Genomic DNA, 12,486 nt, shown 5'->3' with positions numbered 1-12,486 from the left:
CTTTATTACTTTATTTAGATGTATTCTTTCACTGATTCTTCAAGACGATGTATTTGGCCAGAATGTTTGCCGTTTGATGTGATTTCGCCTCATTAGATAAACATATTTCATGAATCTGACCTGCAGGCGCTGAAGTGATGTTATTCATCATAACAGTGTCGTATTTAATAAGAATCACTGATAGTAGTTTTTTGGTGAAATATTTTTTTAATGCTGTTAAAAAATTCATTTGTTTTCAAAAAGCTTTTTTTTAATGTCCATGCTTTAGTATCTACTAAAAGTAAAAACCTTTTATGCAATGACCTTTACGTGTCATTTATATTACTTCACACAAACACTACATCCATCTGCCCCTGGTTCGGCCCCCCGGTCAAAATTTAGAACCCAATTCGGCCCGCAAGTCAAAAAGTTTGCCCACCCCTGTTATATCCAGTAAAAGCTACAAAACAAATTGACAAATAACTCGTTTTTAAATCAGACGAGTAAAATCTGGTCAAATATTAAAAAAAAAAGATCTCATTAAAAGTGAAGACAATTTGCAATTCTAGTAATGACACACGAATTTGATGCACAATTTGTCTTCGCAGGCCACATAAAATGATGTGGCGGGCTGTATCTGGCCCCCGGGCCTTGAGTTTGACACCTGTGCTCTAACTAGGGGTGTAAATCGCGGGTTTTATCACGATACGATATCATATCGATACAAGGGACTACGATACGATTATTGCCGATATCTTAAAGCCTGCTGTGATTCATTCACGATACATCACGATATAGTGCTCCACGATCGATATTTTTATTTTATTTTATTTTTTTTAAATAAAAAATATAGAACAATATCCTGATTTATAACAATTCATACGCAAAATCAACAAGGTACTGCAAACTCTTTATTTAGGAAATTACAAGAGTATTGTAGTATACAAAGTGCTTATTTTAACACTGAACTTTATCAAATTCCTATATTTTTTCTCATATAAGTAAAGAAAAATGAATATTCTTTTTTTTTTGTAATACCATTAACTTTAAAGTGCATTACTGAACTATTTATTTACAATAATTTTAATTGTCCGTTGAGCCATCTTTTCTTTGGAATCCAAAGTGCTTCCAAACGAATGACTTGAAGCCCAAAGGGGAGCGAATTTCCTCGTCTTCTTGGACACTAGCCATAGCACCAGCCCAGGAGCCGCGTAGTTGTCGGCTCCCCTTTCACGTGCCTGCTCTGCTCACAACACAGCACGCCGCGTACTGCTCCCGGAAAGAGGAAGCAAGCAACAATGAACTGGATTTCAAAATAAAGTCGCGTCTAATGTCCGAGGTCAAACACGGCGATATAAATCGATGTTTACGTTTAGCATCGATGCCAATAAATCGTAGAGCATTATATCGATTAATCGATGTGTATCGATGAATCGTTACACCCCTAGCTCTAACCTTTGTAACTGGCCCTGGCTAAATTAATATTAAAATATATGTCTATGTTTCCTATACAAAAGTGGAAATATTGCCAGTTTTGGTGCTTCAGACAGTAAGCCCAGTACTAGCTCAGAGCAGCTGACAGGTAAAGAACAGACAGTCATCTATCAATGCATGGGATTGAATAGGCTATGACTATGCATGAAACATTTGGAAAAAAAGCATATACCGATTTTCCCATGTATAATGCGCCCCCATGTATAATACGCACCCTAAAAATGGCATGTTGATGCTGGAAAAAAGCCGGTACCCATGTATAATACGCACCCAAATTTTGACTCCTACTTAAGTCCGTAAACGTAAAATTATTTCAGAAAAAAGATCATCTTTGGGAACAACCGGATGTTATTCTGCCGGTCAGTATCACTGCGCATGCGCTAGCAAACTCGATAGCGGAGAAATGTTTCGGATTTGTGTAGGGTACATTGTGACAGCAAACGAGCAGGTGATCGAGCAAGCGTCTGATACGAGAGCATTGTGTTCGTATGGAGCGTGTTTGAAGTGAACAGCAGAGAGGAAAGGAACAAGGCAAAGTGTTGTGGAATAAAATATTACCTGTAATACGCATTTAGGTAGAGAACTGAAGTATCGCTCTTTATATAGCTGACGTGTCTTGCGCATCCGTTCTGCGCATCTGTAATGGCGGCCTCCGTATGATATCCGGTTTGCGATGGAGATTAAATAACAAACAATATTTGACAATAACACACCATCAAGGATTGGACCATCGCATCAAACGATGTGTCGTCAATTATGAATTTTACTGACTAAGTGTGTTGGGCAGGACGGCTGAATGCGATGCGCGATTGACGTGTCTTGCGCATCCGTTCTGCGCATCTGTAATGGTGGCCTCCGTATGATATCCGGTTTGCGATGGAGATTAAAAAACGAACAATATTTGACAATAACACACCATCAAGGATTGCATCATCGCATCAAATAATGTGTCGTCAATTATGAATTTTACTGACTGTGTTGGGCAGGATGGCTGAATGCGATGTGCGATTGACAACAAACAAGAAGAAAGGTGATTTCAAGTTTTATTTCGAGGGAGATTTTCTTCAAAAATTGTTGTACCCATGTATAATACGCACCCAAGATTTTAGGACAATAAATTAGTTAAATTTTGCGCATTATACATAGAAAAAAACGGTATTTAACCATATCATTCTTTTGATATTGATTAAATGTGTTATTGTTGATAATATACTGTTTTTTTCCGTGTATAATGCGCCTCCATGTATAATACGCACCCTAAAAATGGCATGTTGATGCTGGAAAAAAGCCTGTACCCATGTATAATACGCACCCAACTTCTTTTATTTATTTATTTATTATTTTTATTTTTTTATTTTATTTTTTTTAAGTCCCAATGATCGTCACACACGCAGGGAGGCAATGGGTCCCATTTTTATAGTCTTTGGTATGGTCTTAACTAGGCTGGATGTATTTTTTTTTGTTGGCGTTGATTTCTCCGACTGCCCGTAAAGGCACCACCCCGATCAGATGAAAAGAGAGGAAAGTGACGTGCGGACATGTGAAAAAGGCGGCTCTGTATGGGAGAGACGTTGAAGAGGAATAAAAACACCCTTGGAAACCAAAACTTGCCCCTCGTCGTGACTCGGAGCCGCAACAAATGTTTCGGATTTGTGTAGGGTACATTGTGACAGCAAACGAGCAGGTGATCGAGCAAGCGTCTGATACGAGAGCATTGCGTTCGTATGGAGCGTGTTTGAAGTGAACAGCAGAGACGAAAGGAACAAGGCAAAGTGTTGTGAAATAAAATATTACCTGTAATACGCATTTTGTTATTTGCTGATTGTATTAAACTATCACATTCATTGTCAGTCAAGAAGAGAAGAGGACTATTATCCCTTCTTTGACGAAATGACCAGAGCACAGTACAAACACACTATTGTTTTTGTAACGTGTTTTGTATTTAAGTCCTGTCTGCCCCTCGCTCACCGTCGGATCATTGCATGTGTTACTGTCATGATGTCTGTTTGGTGTCTGTTCCTGTCTTTGGTAATGTCACCCTGTCTTTTTGTTCCACGTCTTTGTCGGTCAGTCCTGTTGTTGGTTTTGTTGTACCATGATTTTCTTAAAAAAAAAAAGAAAAAAAGAAAATAATTTTTTTTTTTTTTTAAATTAAAAAAAATTTTGTACCCATGTATAATGCGCACCCCAGATTTTAGGACAATAAATTAGTTGAATTTTGCGTATTATACACGGAAAAAAACGGTAATTATTATGCTGGTTGTTCTGACACTCCTAGCAGATGCAGAGTATAATGGCAAGACAAGTTCAGGGAGCAGTGCAAGGGAAACTCAGGACACAAACAGACAGTCAGACTCAGAGAGGCCTTTTGATTATTTTGCTCGCCCTCATTCTAGAGATTTTGATTTGTTTTTCCGTCTAAACAAATGTCTAAACAAAACCAAAAAATGAATGATTGTGTGCATGTGTGTGCGCACAAATGCGTTTTGCTTGTGCCCATGCATTTAAGTGTGGGTGTGAACATGGACGTGTGGGCAAGGCCAGGGTACATAACTGACTCCTGGCCTGAAAAAATCTCCCAGTCCGGCCCTGGCTGTACGCAGCCTACACATAGACCTAATATAGACGTCTATTACACATATACCTAATCTAAGTCTATATCAAGTTACAGAAATAACCACACTTCACATGTACGGATCAATGGTTGTTTAAAACAAAGCAATGCAACTTCTGTACATTATTTATACAATTTACAGCTGGTTTAGGGATTAATATTTTATATTTGATGGATTTAATTTTGTCATCTATTTTAGGTTATTCCATATATGGAATGGAGTCTACGCCGTAAACTGTAGGCAATGAGTGACGTCCGGCCATAGACCTCGCGTGACTTCAGGACCTCCACGTTCTCGGTATCTCCACGGGAGGGGCGGGGGCGTCAACTTTTCATGAATGTAAATGAGTTATGACGTAAATGGTCACATGGCGTGTCGTGCAGCGCGAGTGATGTTTTTTCTTTATTTATTTTTGCGTGTGCATGCTCGTGTGCGTGAGTGCATGTGTGTCTCTGCTTCTTGGATCTTTGCTGCGACACGCGTGACGGGTTGATGCGACACCGCCAGGTAAGAAGCCGGCAGGACACTTGGACAACTTGTCGCACCGCCAATCGGGTCAATTTGGACCAACTCGATGTAGCAACAGTCAACTTTGACGTTGCCCGGCCGGCCGCCCGCTGGTTCGGTTAACGTCTGAGCTCCACTGTAGCGATTGCGGGCTCCGGGTGGGAGTACTTGTGTCGTCACGGCGCTGTCTTTTCCACTTTGGCCGTGTCCCGCCGCCCCCGTGGTGACCCCTACCGCTCGCAGGCGAAAGTGCAGCCTGAACGTCAGACGCGTAGCGTGGATGGCGAGGAGGCTAACTTGTTTAGCCTGAAGGATTGTGACTAACCGCTCCGGGTCAGCTCGGGTCCTGCTCGGGTTGTTTGTCCGTCTGAGTTTGTGCGCTCGCTCGAGTGCTTTTCGTCCGCCTCCTGCCGGACGCCAGCGTGTGACGATGCTAAGCTAACATCACACAGCGGGGTCATCTGAGGTAAACTCGCACTGCCGGTTGTGTACGTGTGTCTTGTCCTGCTTATTGTGTGTCCTTTCTCCTTTGTGTTTCTTCCTGCGTCGGTTTGCGCTTTTCGAGCTTTGTCTATTTTTGTGTATTCGTGTTTTACTGTCGTGTCAGACATATATTCTTGTGTGTATTTGTGTGTGTATTGGATGTGCGTGTCATTTTGTCTCGTGGCGGTCAGCAGCCGTGGCAGTGGTGGAAAAGTGTTCATTTGAACTTGTGAACGTGGTGCAGGTGACAGACGTCCTCGCCAGTCGTCTTCTTGGGGCCGGCAGGACTTGAGCATCGGGAAACGTGTGACAAGGCATGCCTAGCTGTCAACGGCTGCCTTGTCCACCCTACATTGGACCCAGGAATTGTTTGAAAATCATCTGACGGGAATGTCGTCAGTTTCTCCACTTGAATTGCGTTCAGCGAGGAGATTGAGTTCGTTTTGCTCCGCTTTTGTTGTTGGGACATTTTCCAGGGGAGAATTAGGCGTGTCTCGCACATGCTTGAGAAGCAGGCTCAAAACTTTCCGTGCTGTTATTTCACCCCCACCCCCGACGCACCCGCCACCGAAATGTGAAATATTTTTCCTATTTTGGGGCACTGATCACTTCCTGCTGCGTTTAGCCGTCGCTCGCGTCAGCCTTTCATCTTGTGACATGCTTGTGCATTGGGATGGCGGCCAATCAGATGGCACTGCTCCTTGTGGTGGAGGCATGTGAAGCTTTCTGCTTTCCCTGCTTTCTCCGGTACAGATTTTTGGGACCCCGCGCGCAGCATTTGACAAAACTTTATCCTTCAGAATGTGTTGAAGTTGACGCCGGAGAAGAGTCCAAAACAGCCTAAAGCTGCAGGTCAAGCCAAAGCTTTTCTGAGTTACTCTTCTGGTTGTTAAATATGGCGGATCCAAGATGGCATCTTCTATACTGATCTGCACTTGTTGCTGATGCCGAGAAGCCCGCTGATTTTTTTTTTTCCTAGCCAAGCAAAATCGCAGTTGGCGACTTTGAAGGCCGTTCAGGGTGCTGATCCCGCGGGCCGCCTTGGCCACGCCCCCTTTAACCAAACAGACATCATGCCTGTTGAGCACAAACAGCCAACTGTTGGCAAGCTGGCGCCGTTTGCAGATAAACCCGTTTTAGCCAAAGCGCCCGAAGGCAGCCGAGGAGCTAAAACTAAGCAACAATCTGCCCTCAGATCTCACAAGATGGCGGCCACGGCTTAATGCGTCTTTTGAGCGGGTGTGTCGGGCTTGGACCTAATCTCCACTCGGCCCTCACCATCACGCAGGATCTCAAAGATCACACGGTGTCGAAGATCACATGACCGGCCCAAAAGTTCTGAAGGCTTCTCCATAGCAACGCAAAACAATGGAAACATCTCAGTCAATCTTGTCTGACCTGGACAAGTGAAAGCAGAACCATTGCGTCTGAAATGCTGCCATCACTTTGAAATCACGCTGTCCCAGTTTTGAACAATGCCATAGAAATGGATTTTTTTTTTTTTTTTTTTTCAAAATCTGATTTGCGCGTTTTGCTTTGTGTTCCCACAGCCTCGTTAAGACGTGCACCACGACAGGCCCCGCCCACTGGTATTGCGCTCCTCCCCTTTGAGGAAGTTTGGTAAGTACGCAGCATCGTCTTTACGGCTGAGATCACGCCATTTTGCGGCTCCCGTGTTTTCCGAGCGCCCTCACTCCGCTCCGTCTTGGCATCTCGACCCGTTTCCACGGAAACCACCCCTCTACGTGCGTGTGAGTGCACGCGCCTTTGTGTGTTTTTTTTTTAATGGTGTCTTTTTTTCGTCTTACCTGCCAACAAGCAAATTTCAGCTCAGTGAGATCCAATCACTTTCTCGGTCATAGCTTTGCGCTTTGTGAGGGCCAATCGTTTCCTATGTGATGTCACACGTTGCCATGGTAACCTCAACACAGCCCCAAATAAGAGCGTGTTCTTGCTCATCTCTCCAGCGTGCCAAGTGATAATGAAAGAGCCCGAGCGACTCCAAATGATCAAAAGATGTTTTTGGGGCCCTGAAGGCTCCAGCGACCTTCCTCCGGCGTGCCTGCCAATCAACTTGCGTCTCTTGCTGGGCGTCAACTCCAGCGATGGCGCCTTAAAGACAAAAAAGAATCCAAACTGTGTGCAAATCGAGCTGAAATGGACGCCGGCCGGGCTCGCTTGAAAGTTAAAATGCCAGACCCAGATGTTCAGAGTGCTTCGAGTCCACAAAATGCTGCGACAGGGTGTTTCCTCACCCAAGGGTCAAAATTGACTTTGAGCTGGCGCAATTTGCACTTGCTGCCTTGAGATGCTCATATGACCTGCGCCTTCTAACGCCCCAGTGTTCTTCCCATTGGGATCCGAAAGCGGGCTGGAAAATTATGCCAAGATGGAAAGAAAGGAGGGGCTCGAGCTCGGTGCGGTCAGCATCTGTGCCATGTCTGCAGTGACGTCTCTCTTTCTCTTGGGCAGGTCTGGGTTGATCCCTCGCAAAATCCCGCTTGGCTGATATTGGACTCTGGTGCTGGTGCCAAGCAGAGCCTGGATCGGAACGCCACCGTGCTCGCCCCGCGTCTCTCACTCGGGACCCTGCACAAGAAGCGCTCACAGCCCTCGTCGGCCCCGATGAGTACGATGCCCGCTCGCAGAATGTCGGCCGCCCCCTGCGTGGTCCGAGGGCCGAGTGACTCCAAGAAAGTGCCAGACGTGGAAATGTCATCTGATAATCTGACAGACGAGTCCGAGCCTTGTGAGAAAAGCCACGGCCGCGAGAAAGCGGGTGGTCCGGACCGAGACAACCTCTGCCCTGAGAAGGCGTCAGACGAGGAGCGGGAAGTGTGCCAGTTGCAAGGCTACCAGTGCAAATGCTGCCCGTTCCGGTGTCGGAACCTTCAAGTCTTCACAGAGCATGTGGACTCCAGCCACCCCGATGTGATTCTCAATCCACTTTACCACTGCGCCATCTGCGACTTCAACGCCACCAAGTATGAGCTTCTCGCAGAGCACAACAGGAGCCTTCATCCTCACGAGAGCAATTTTGAGTTCAAGAGGATCAAGAAGAACCGTCAGATCGTCTTGGAGCAGACCATCCAGTTCCAGGGGGAAGAGCAATCAGGAAGCGACAGCCGATCGGGAAGCGACGGCCGATCGGGAAGCGACGGCCGATCGGGAAGCGACGGCCGATCGGGAAGCGACGACCGATCGGGAAGCGACGACCGATCGGGAAGCGACGACCGATCGGGAAGCGACGGCCAGTCCGGAAGAGACGGCCAGTCCGGAAGCGACGGCCAATCCGGATGTGACACTCGTGTGCTCCTGCCTGGCTTACACCCCGCAGCGGATTGGCCAGACTCCGTCCAGGCCCTCCACGGCAGTGAGCGAATCTCCGAGCCCCAGGATCCCAGCCCGACGCTTGACGTCATCGTGGCTGAGCCCTCGGTCCTACGAGACCCGTCCCACGTAACCCCCGTGCTCCAGCGCCCGCCTAATTATGACTACCAAGCCCAAGTGGCCGTTCCTCTCAACAGTGCCGAGTACAACCCTTCCTTGGACCACAACCCTACTCTCATGGCCTCCTTCAATAAGTTCCCTTACCCGACGCATGCCGAACTGTCCTGGCTGACAGCCGCCTCCAAGCACCCGGAGGAGCAAATCAAAGTTTGGTTCACCGCTCAGCGGCTCAAGCAGGGAATCACGTGGTCCCCGGAGGAGGTGGAGGAGGCCAGGAAGAAGATGTTCAATGGCTCCATCCCGGCTCTCCATCACACGTTCACAGCCTCATCTCGGGGCCTTGCCCCTCGGCCGGGTTCTGACCATGTCCACTTGACGGCCACCGGAGGTGCCGTCGGCTCCGCTCACGCGCTCAAACGCCCCCCGACGACTCCTTGCGGTCCCGAGTCTAAGCGACCTGTAATGACAGTCACCCCGAGTCGAGGAGGCCCCAATGAGGAAAAAGAGCGCCAGTCTGTGGCTGCGCTGGCCGGTGTGGCCCCATTTGCAACGGACGTGACAAAGTGGTCCACTCTACTGACGTCCACCTCCTCTTCTTCATCGCCATGCGCCCAGGGCAAGCTTCCCTCTTGGTCGGCAAAAGCCAAAGCTGTAGTGTCGCTGCCATCCATGGTCTTTCCAGAGTCCTTAACAAGGCCTACGATTGCGCCGCTGCCCATCTTTGCCCCACCCTTTAAAAGCCCGCTCCTGATGCCCTGCCTTTCCAATGAGACGCTTCCCAACACCGCCAATATGACATTCCCAAGTTTACCTTCACTTGTCACCCCTCGCCCCCCCGTCATCCGGTCCGTACACACGCCGGCCAAATTCCCCGCCGGCTTTCCACAACTGGACCCGAGTGCCCAAGATGAAGGCGGCGCCCAAGCCGAAGGGACGCACGGCGAGTCTTTGAGCGCTCGTGGCCAGTCCCCGCTTGTCCACTCTCAGCACGAGTCGGCGGTTCCCGCTCACTTCCCGCTGCCAGAAAGAATGAAGGGCAAGACGACGCAGCAGCTGGAGATCCTGGAGGAGCACTTCCAGAAGAACAGCCTTGTCTCTCGCACCGACACCGACCGTCTAGCTGTCGCCACCGGGCTGTCCCGCAGCCAACTGGACGGCTGGTTTGCCGATCGCCGGGCGCTCCGGGACAACCTGGAACTGGCGCTCCTCAGCTCGATGGGCGCAAAGAGGTCAACTGAGGTGGACCGGGATGCAACGCTGGCCCCGAGCGAGAGTTTTGGTGCGGCCAATCCCAAAAGTGGCTCTGTGCCTTTAGGCCGCTCCTTTCCTCCTCTCAACAATCACTTTGCTCCAAGTGAAGGGACGGCTCCGTCTGAGATTTGGCCCGGGCTGGCCTGCGTGGACCTGGCGCGCTGGTTCCGCGACAGTCGCTCAACGCTGCACGCCCAATTCTTCCACAATGGCAGACTGAATGGCGGTGCGGGGATGCCGGACAAAAGCCCCCGTGAGCGCTGCCAGCTTCTGGAGGCGGAGCCGGCCTGGCTGACAGAAGCGCGTGCTAACGGCCTCAGCGCGCTGCAGCACGGCGAGCTACAAGAGCGTCTTGCCGGCAGGTAGCGTATCCGCACGTCTTTGGCAAGTCGATGGCTTCCTTCTGCAGCCGCGATTACCCGTCAGAGTCCGCTTGAGGTCCGACTGATTGCTAAATGTTTGAAGGAAGTTGATAGCTAACCGATAGCTCACCTGCTGCCAAGCGCTCGTCTTGCCGAGAGTCCAAAATTTCACCAAATGGCTCATTAGGTAGTCGGTGTTTGTATGACATGCATGCCAGCGCCGTATTGTTTTCCCAATTCAATCGAGACCTTCCTTTTATTTGATCTGTTTTGAGACAATTCAATTCCTCAAAGCGGCTGAATTTGGCATCTGATTTTAGGATTTGGAGCATTTTGCTCCACTTTGTGCGAGAGCGCGTACGCAAAGTTCACTCAAAGCGGATATGCCCAAAATAGCAACAGTGGGTGTCGGCCCCCCCACTGTCAAAGCGTCACTTTGACTTTTTTTTTTTGCAGTTTCTCATCAGGCACAGCAAAAAAGCTTCACACTGGGGGAAAAAAAAGCGTTGCCATTTTGTACGTTCTCGTGGCGTTCCGTCTGCTGAGCTTGCCCATGTGGTTCACTGTTGTCTTTGCCTAGTTGGTCCGTGCTGCCTCGCTTGACATTAAATTTGCCTTGGATTTTGTTTCTTGGGTCTTGTTTGCAGGTGCGAATAACAACAGCCGTCCTTTTGCATCGAGTGCTGGACAAATGGCGACGGCACATTCCCATCATCCGCCGGCTCCTCAGCGGGGTGAAGAGTCTCCGCCCACCCAAGGATGTCTGACAGAAGGTTTAGCTGGCGTGCCTAACGTGTACTAACACTTCCTTAGGTTGCGTCAAGAGTTCATGTCGGCGTTGGGGCTGGCAGCCTTTTTGATTACCCCATGTGCTGATTGATGCTGACTTTGGGACCTTTTTTTGGGGGGAGGGTTGCCATGGAGACTGAACTGCAACACATTTTCCTGGAAGTAGATGTAGCCACTCCCACTCGTGTGCGTGTGCGCGTGTGTGTGTGTGTGTGTGTGTGCGTGCTTGTCAGTGCGCATGAAAGACTGTCAGCGAGCATTGTGTGTGATTCTTTTGTTCTTAAATGGCCTGTTTCCACTGGTTTTACAAACAAAAGAATGCGCGCACACACAGCACTTGGCAATAGTTGTGAACGGCGCCTGGACTTGCGCCCGCCTTGGGCTATTGTTGAGCGTCACATTCAGTCGGACTGAAGCCTCCTCCACCCACCCATAAGCCAAGCCGCACCACGGACTTTTTGGAAGTGTGCAGCAGCGAGGTGCTGTTTTGTTGTCATGTTTGGGCCGCCATCATCTTGGACTACATGCGTCATGCCACATGGGGGTGCATCACCACTTTCGTGTCCTTTGACATGATGAATGTCAAAGACCTCTCGGTTGCAGTTGCTTGTCGTCCTGTCAAGAAGTCAAGACAGGACAACATGAATGTAAGCTAATGTACGTGTGCGAGTAAGGACCCGATTTTATCCGTTAGCAGCTGGAAGAGGCCAGGCCCACCTCTCTTTTTCTCACGCTTCTTCGATGAGACTACATTTTGTCTCAGGTGTCGCCTTTGACTCACATTTGTGTGTCCAGGTCAATTTATTGTGATGTCCTCCAATAAAACGCTTTTTACACCACCATCTTGTACTCGCAGTCTGTTAGCGCTGGTTGCAGACAATGTTATCAGGCGATATTAGCTTCTTTTAACAAATATCCAAATCGGCTGTAAATTTGCAGACAAAATGTTGATCTCAAGAAGCAGAATGATGTGCTTGTGACGTTTGTCCACGAGAGGGAGCTGTGATGCAGTCTCAGCACACATTGGTCTAGACGCGTGGCCCCTGGTGTCTGCCGGCTAGTCATCGTCCTCGAGCATGATTTTGATCCTGGGAAGCAAGTGGAGATGGTGGTGAAGCGTCAACCAGGTGAGTTTCAGTGAGTTTGGATGAGTTTCAGCATTAGCGTGTTCGGAAATTCCTCATTCTTGTCAAGTTCTGCAAATACTAAAGTCAGATGATCTGCTTGTCGTTCACTCTGTTCTTGTCAAAGGTCGAAAAGTACAAGTTGTTTTATTTCTCGTGTTTGTCACATTCATCATCAGTTCTAGTCCTTTTGTTTTCCTTGCCCAATCTGCAAAAATCCCCGTCAGTCGGGTCCCGCCGTCTTGACTCGCTGGGAGCGTGCATCAGTACCGCTTTGATTGATTTTGAACTTGTGCATTGATCACGCACGCGCGCAGCTGCTAGCATGTTAGCATCTAAATAACTTTGAGCGAGTCAGGGAACAAAAAGGAGACGCAAAGACAAAACCATCAAAGGCGGTACCAGTTGAAGGTAATTTTGTTGCCGGTAGAC

At 48.5% G+C, this 12,486-nt stretch overlaps 1 protein-coding gene across 2 annotated transcripts; it reads left to right on the top strand.

Annotated features, from left to right (window-relative positions):
- The first annotated feature begins 4,444 nt into the window (after positions 1–4,444).
- On the top strand, positions 4,445–11,770 carry LOC119130157 (zinc fingers and homeoboxes protein 2-like). 2 transcript variants are annotated; one of them, XM_037263839.1, is made up of 4 exons: positions 4,445–4,595; positions 6,629–6,698; positions 7,551–10,141; positions 10,789–11,770. In XM_037263839.1, the coding sequence occupies exons 3-4, from the start codon at positions 7,704–7,706 to the stop codon at positions 10,796–10,798; spliced, it is 2,448 nt and encodes an 815-aa protein (XP_037119734.1). In that variant the 5' UTR covers positions 4,445–4,595; positions 6,629–6,698; positions 7,551–7,703; the 3' UTR covers positions 10,799–11,770. The 2 variants fall into 2 exon arrangements, with proteins under 2 accessions (XP_037119734.1, XP_037119733.1); XM_037263838.1 differs by lacking the exon at positions 4,445–4,595 and adding an exon at positions 4,651–5,061.
- The last annotated feature ends 716 nt before the right edge of the window (positions 11,771–12,486 follow it).

Source organism: Syngnathus acus, chromosome 11 (genome assembly GCF_901709675.1).
Source record: "Syngnathus acus chromosome 11, fSynAcu1.2, whole genome shotgun sequence".
Lineage (NCBI taxonomy): Eukaryota > Metazoa > Chordata > Actinopteri > Syngnathiformes > Syngnathidae > Syngnathus > Syngnathus acus.
The sequence above is the reverse complement of the archived record's forward strand: the minus strand, read 5'-3'. Positions and strand labels throughout refer to the sequence as shown.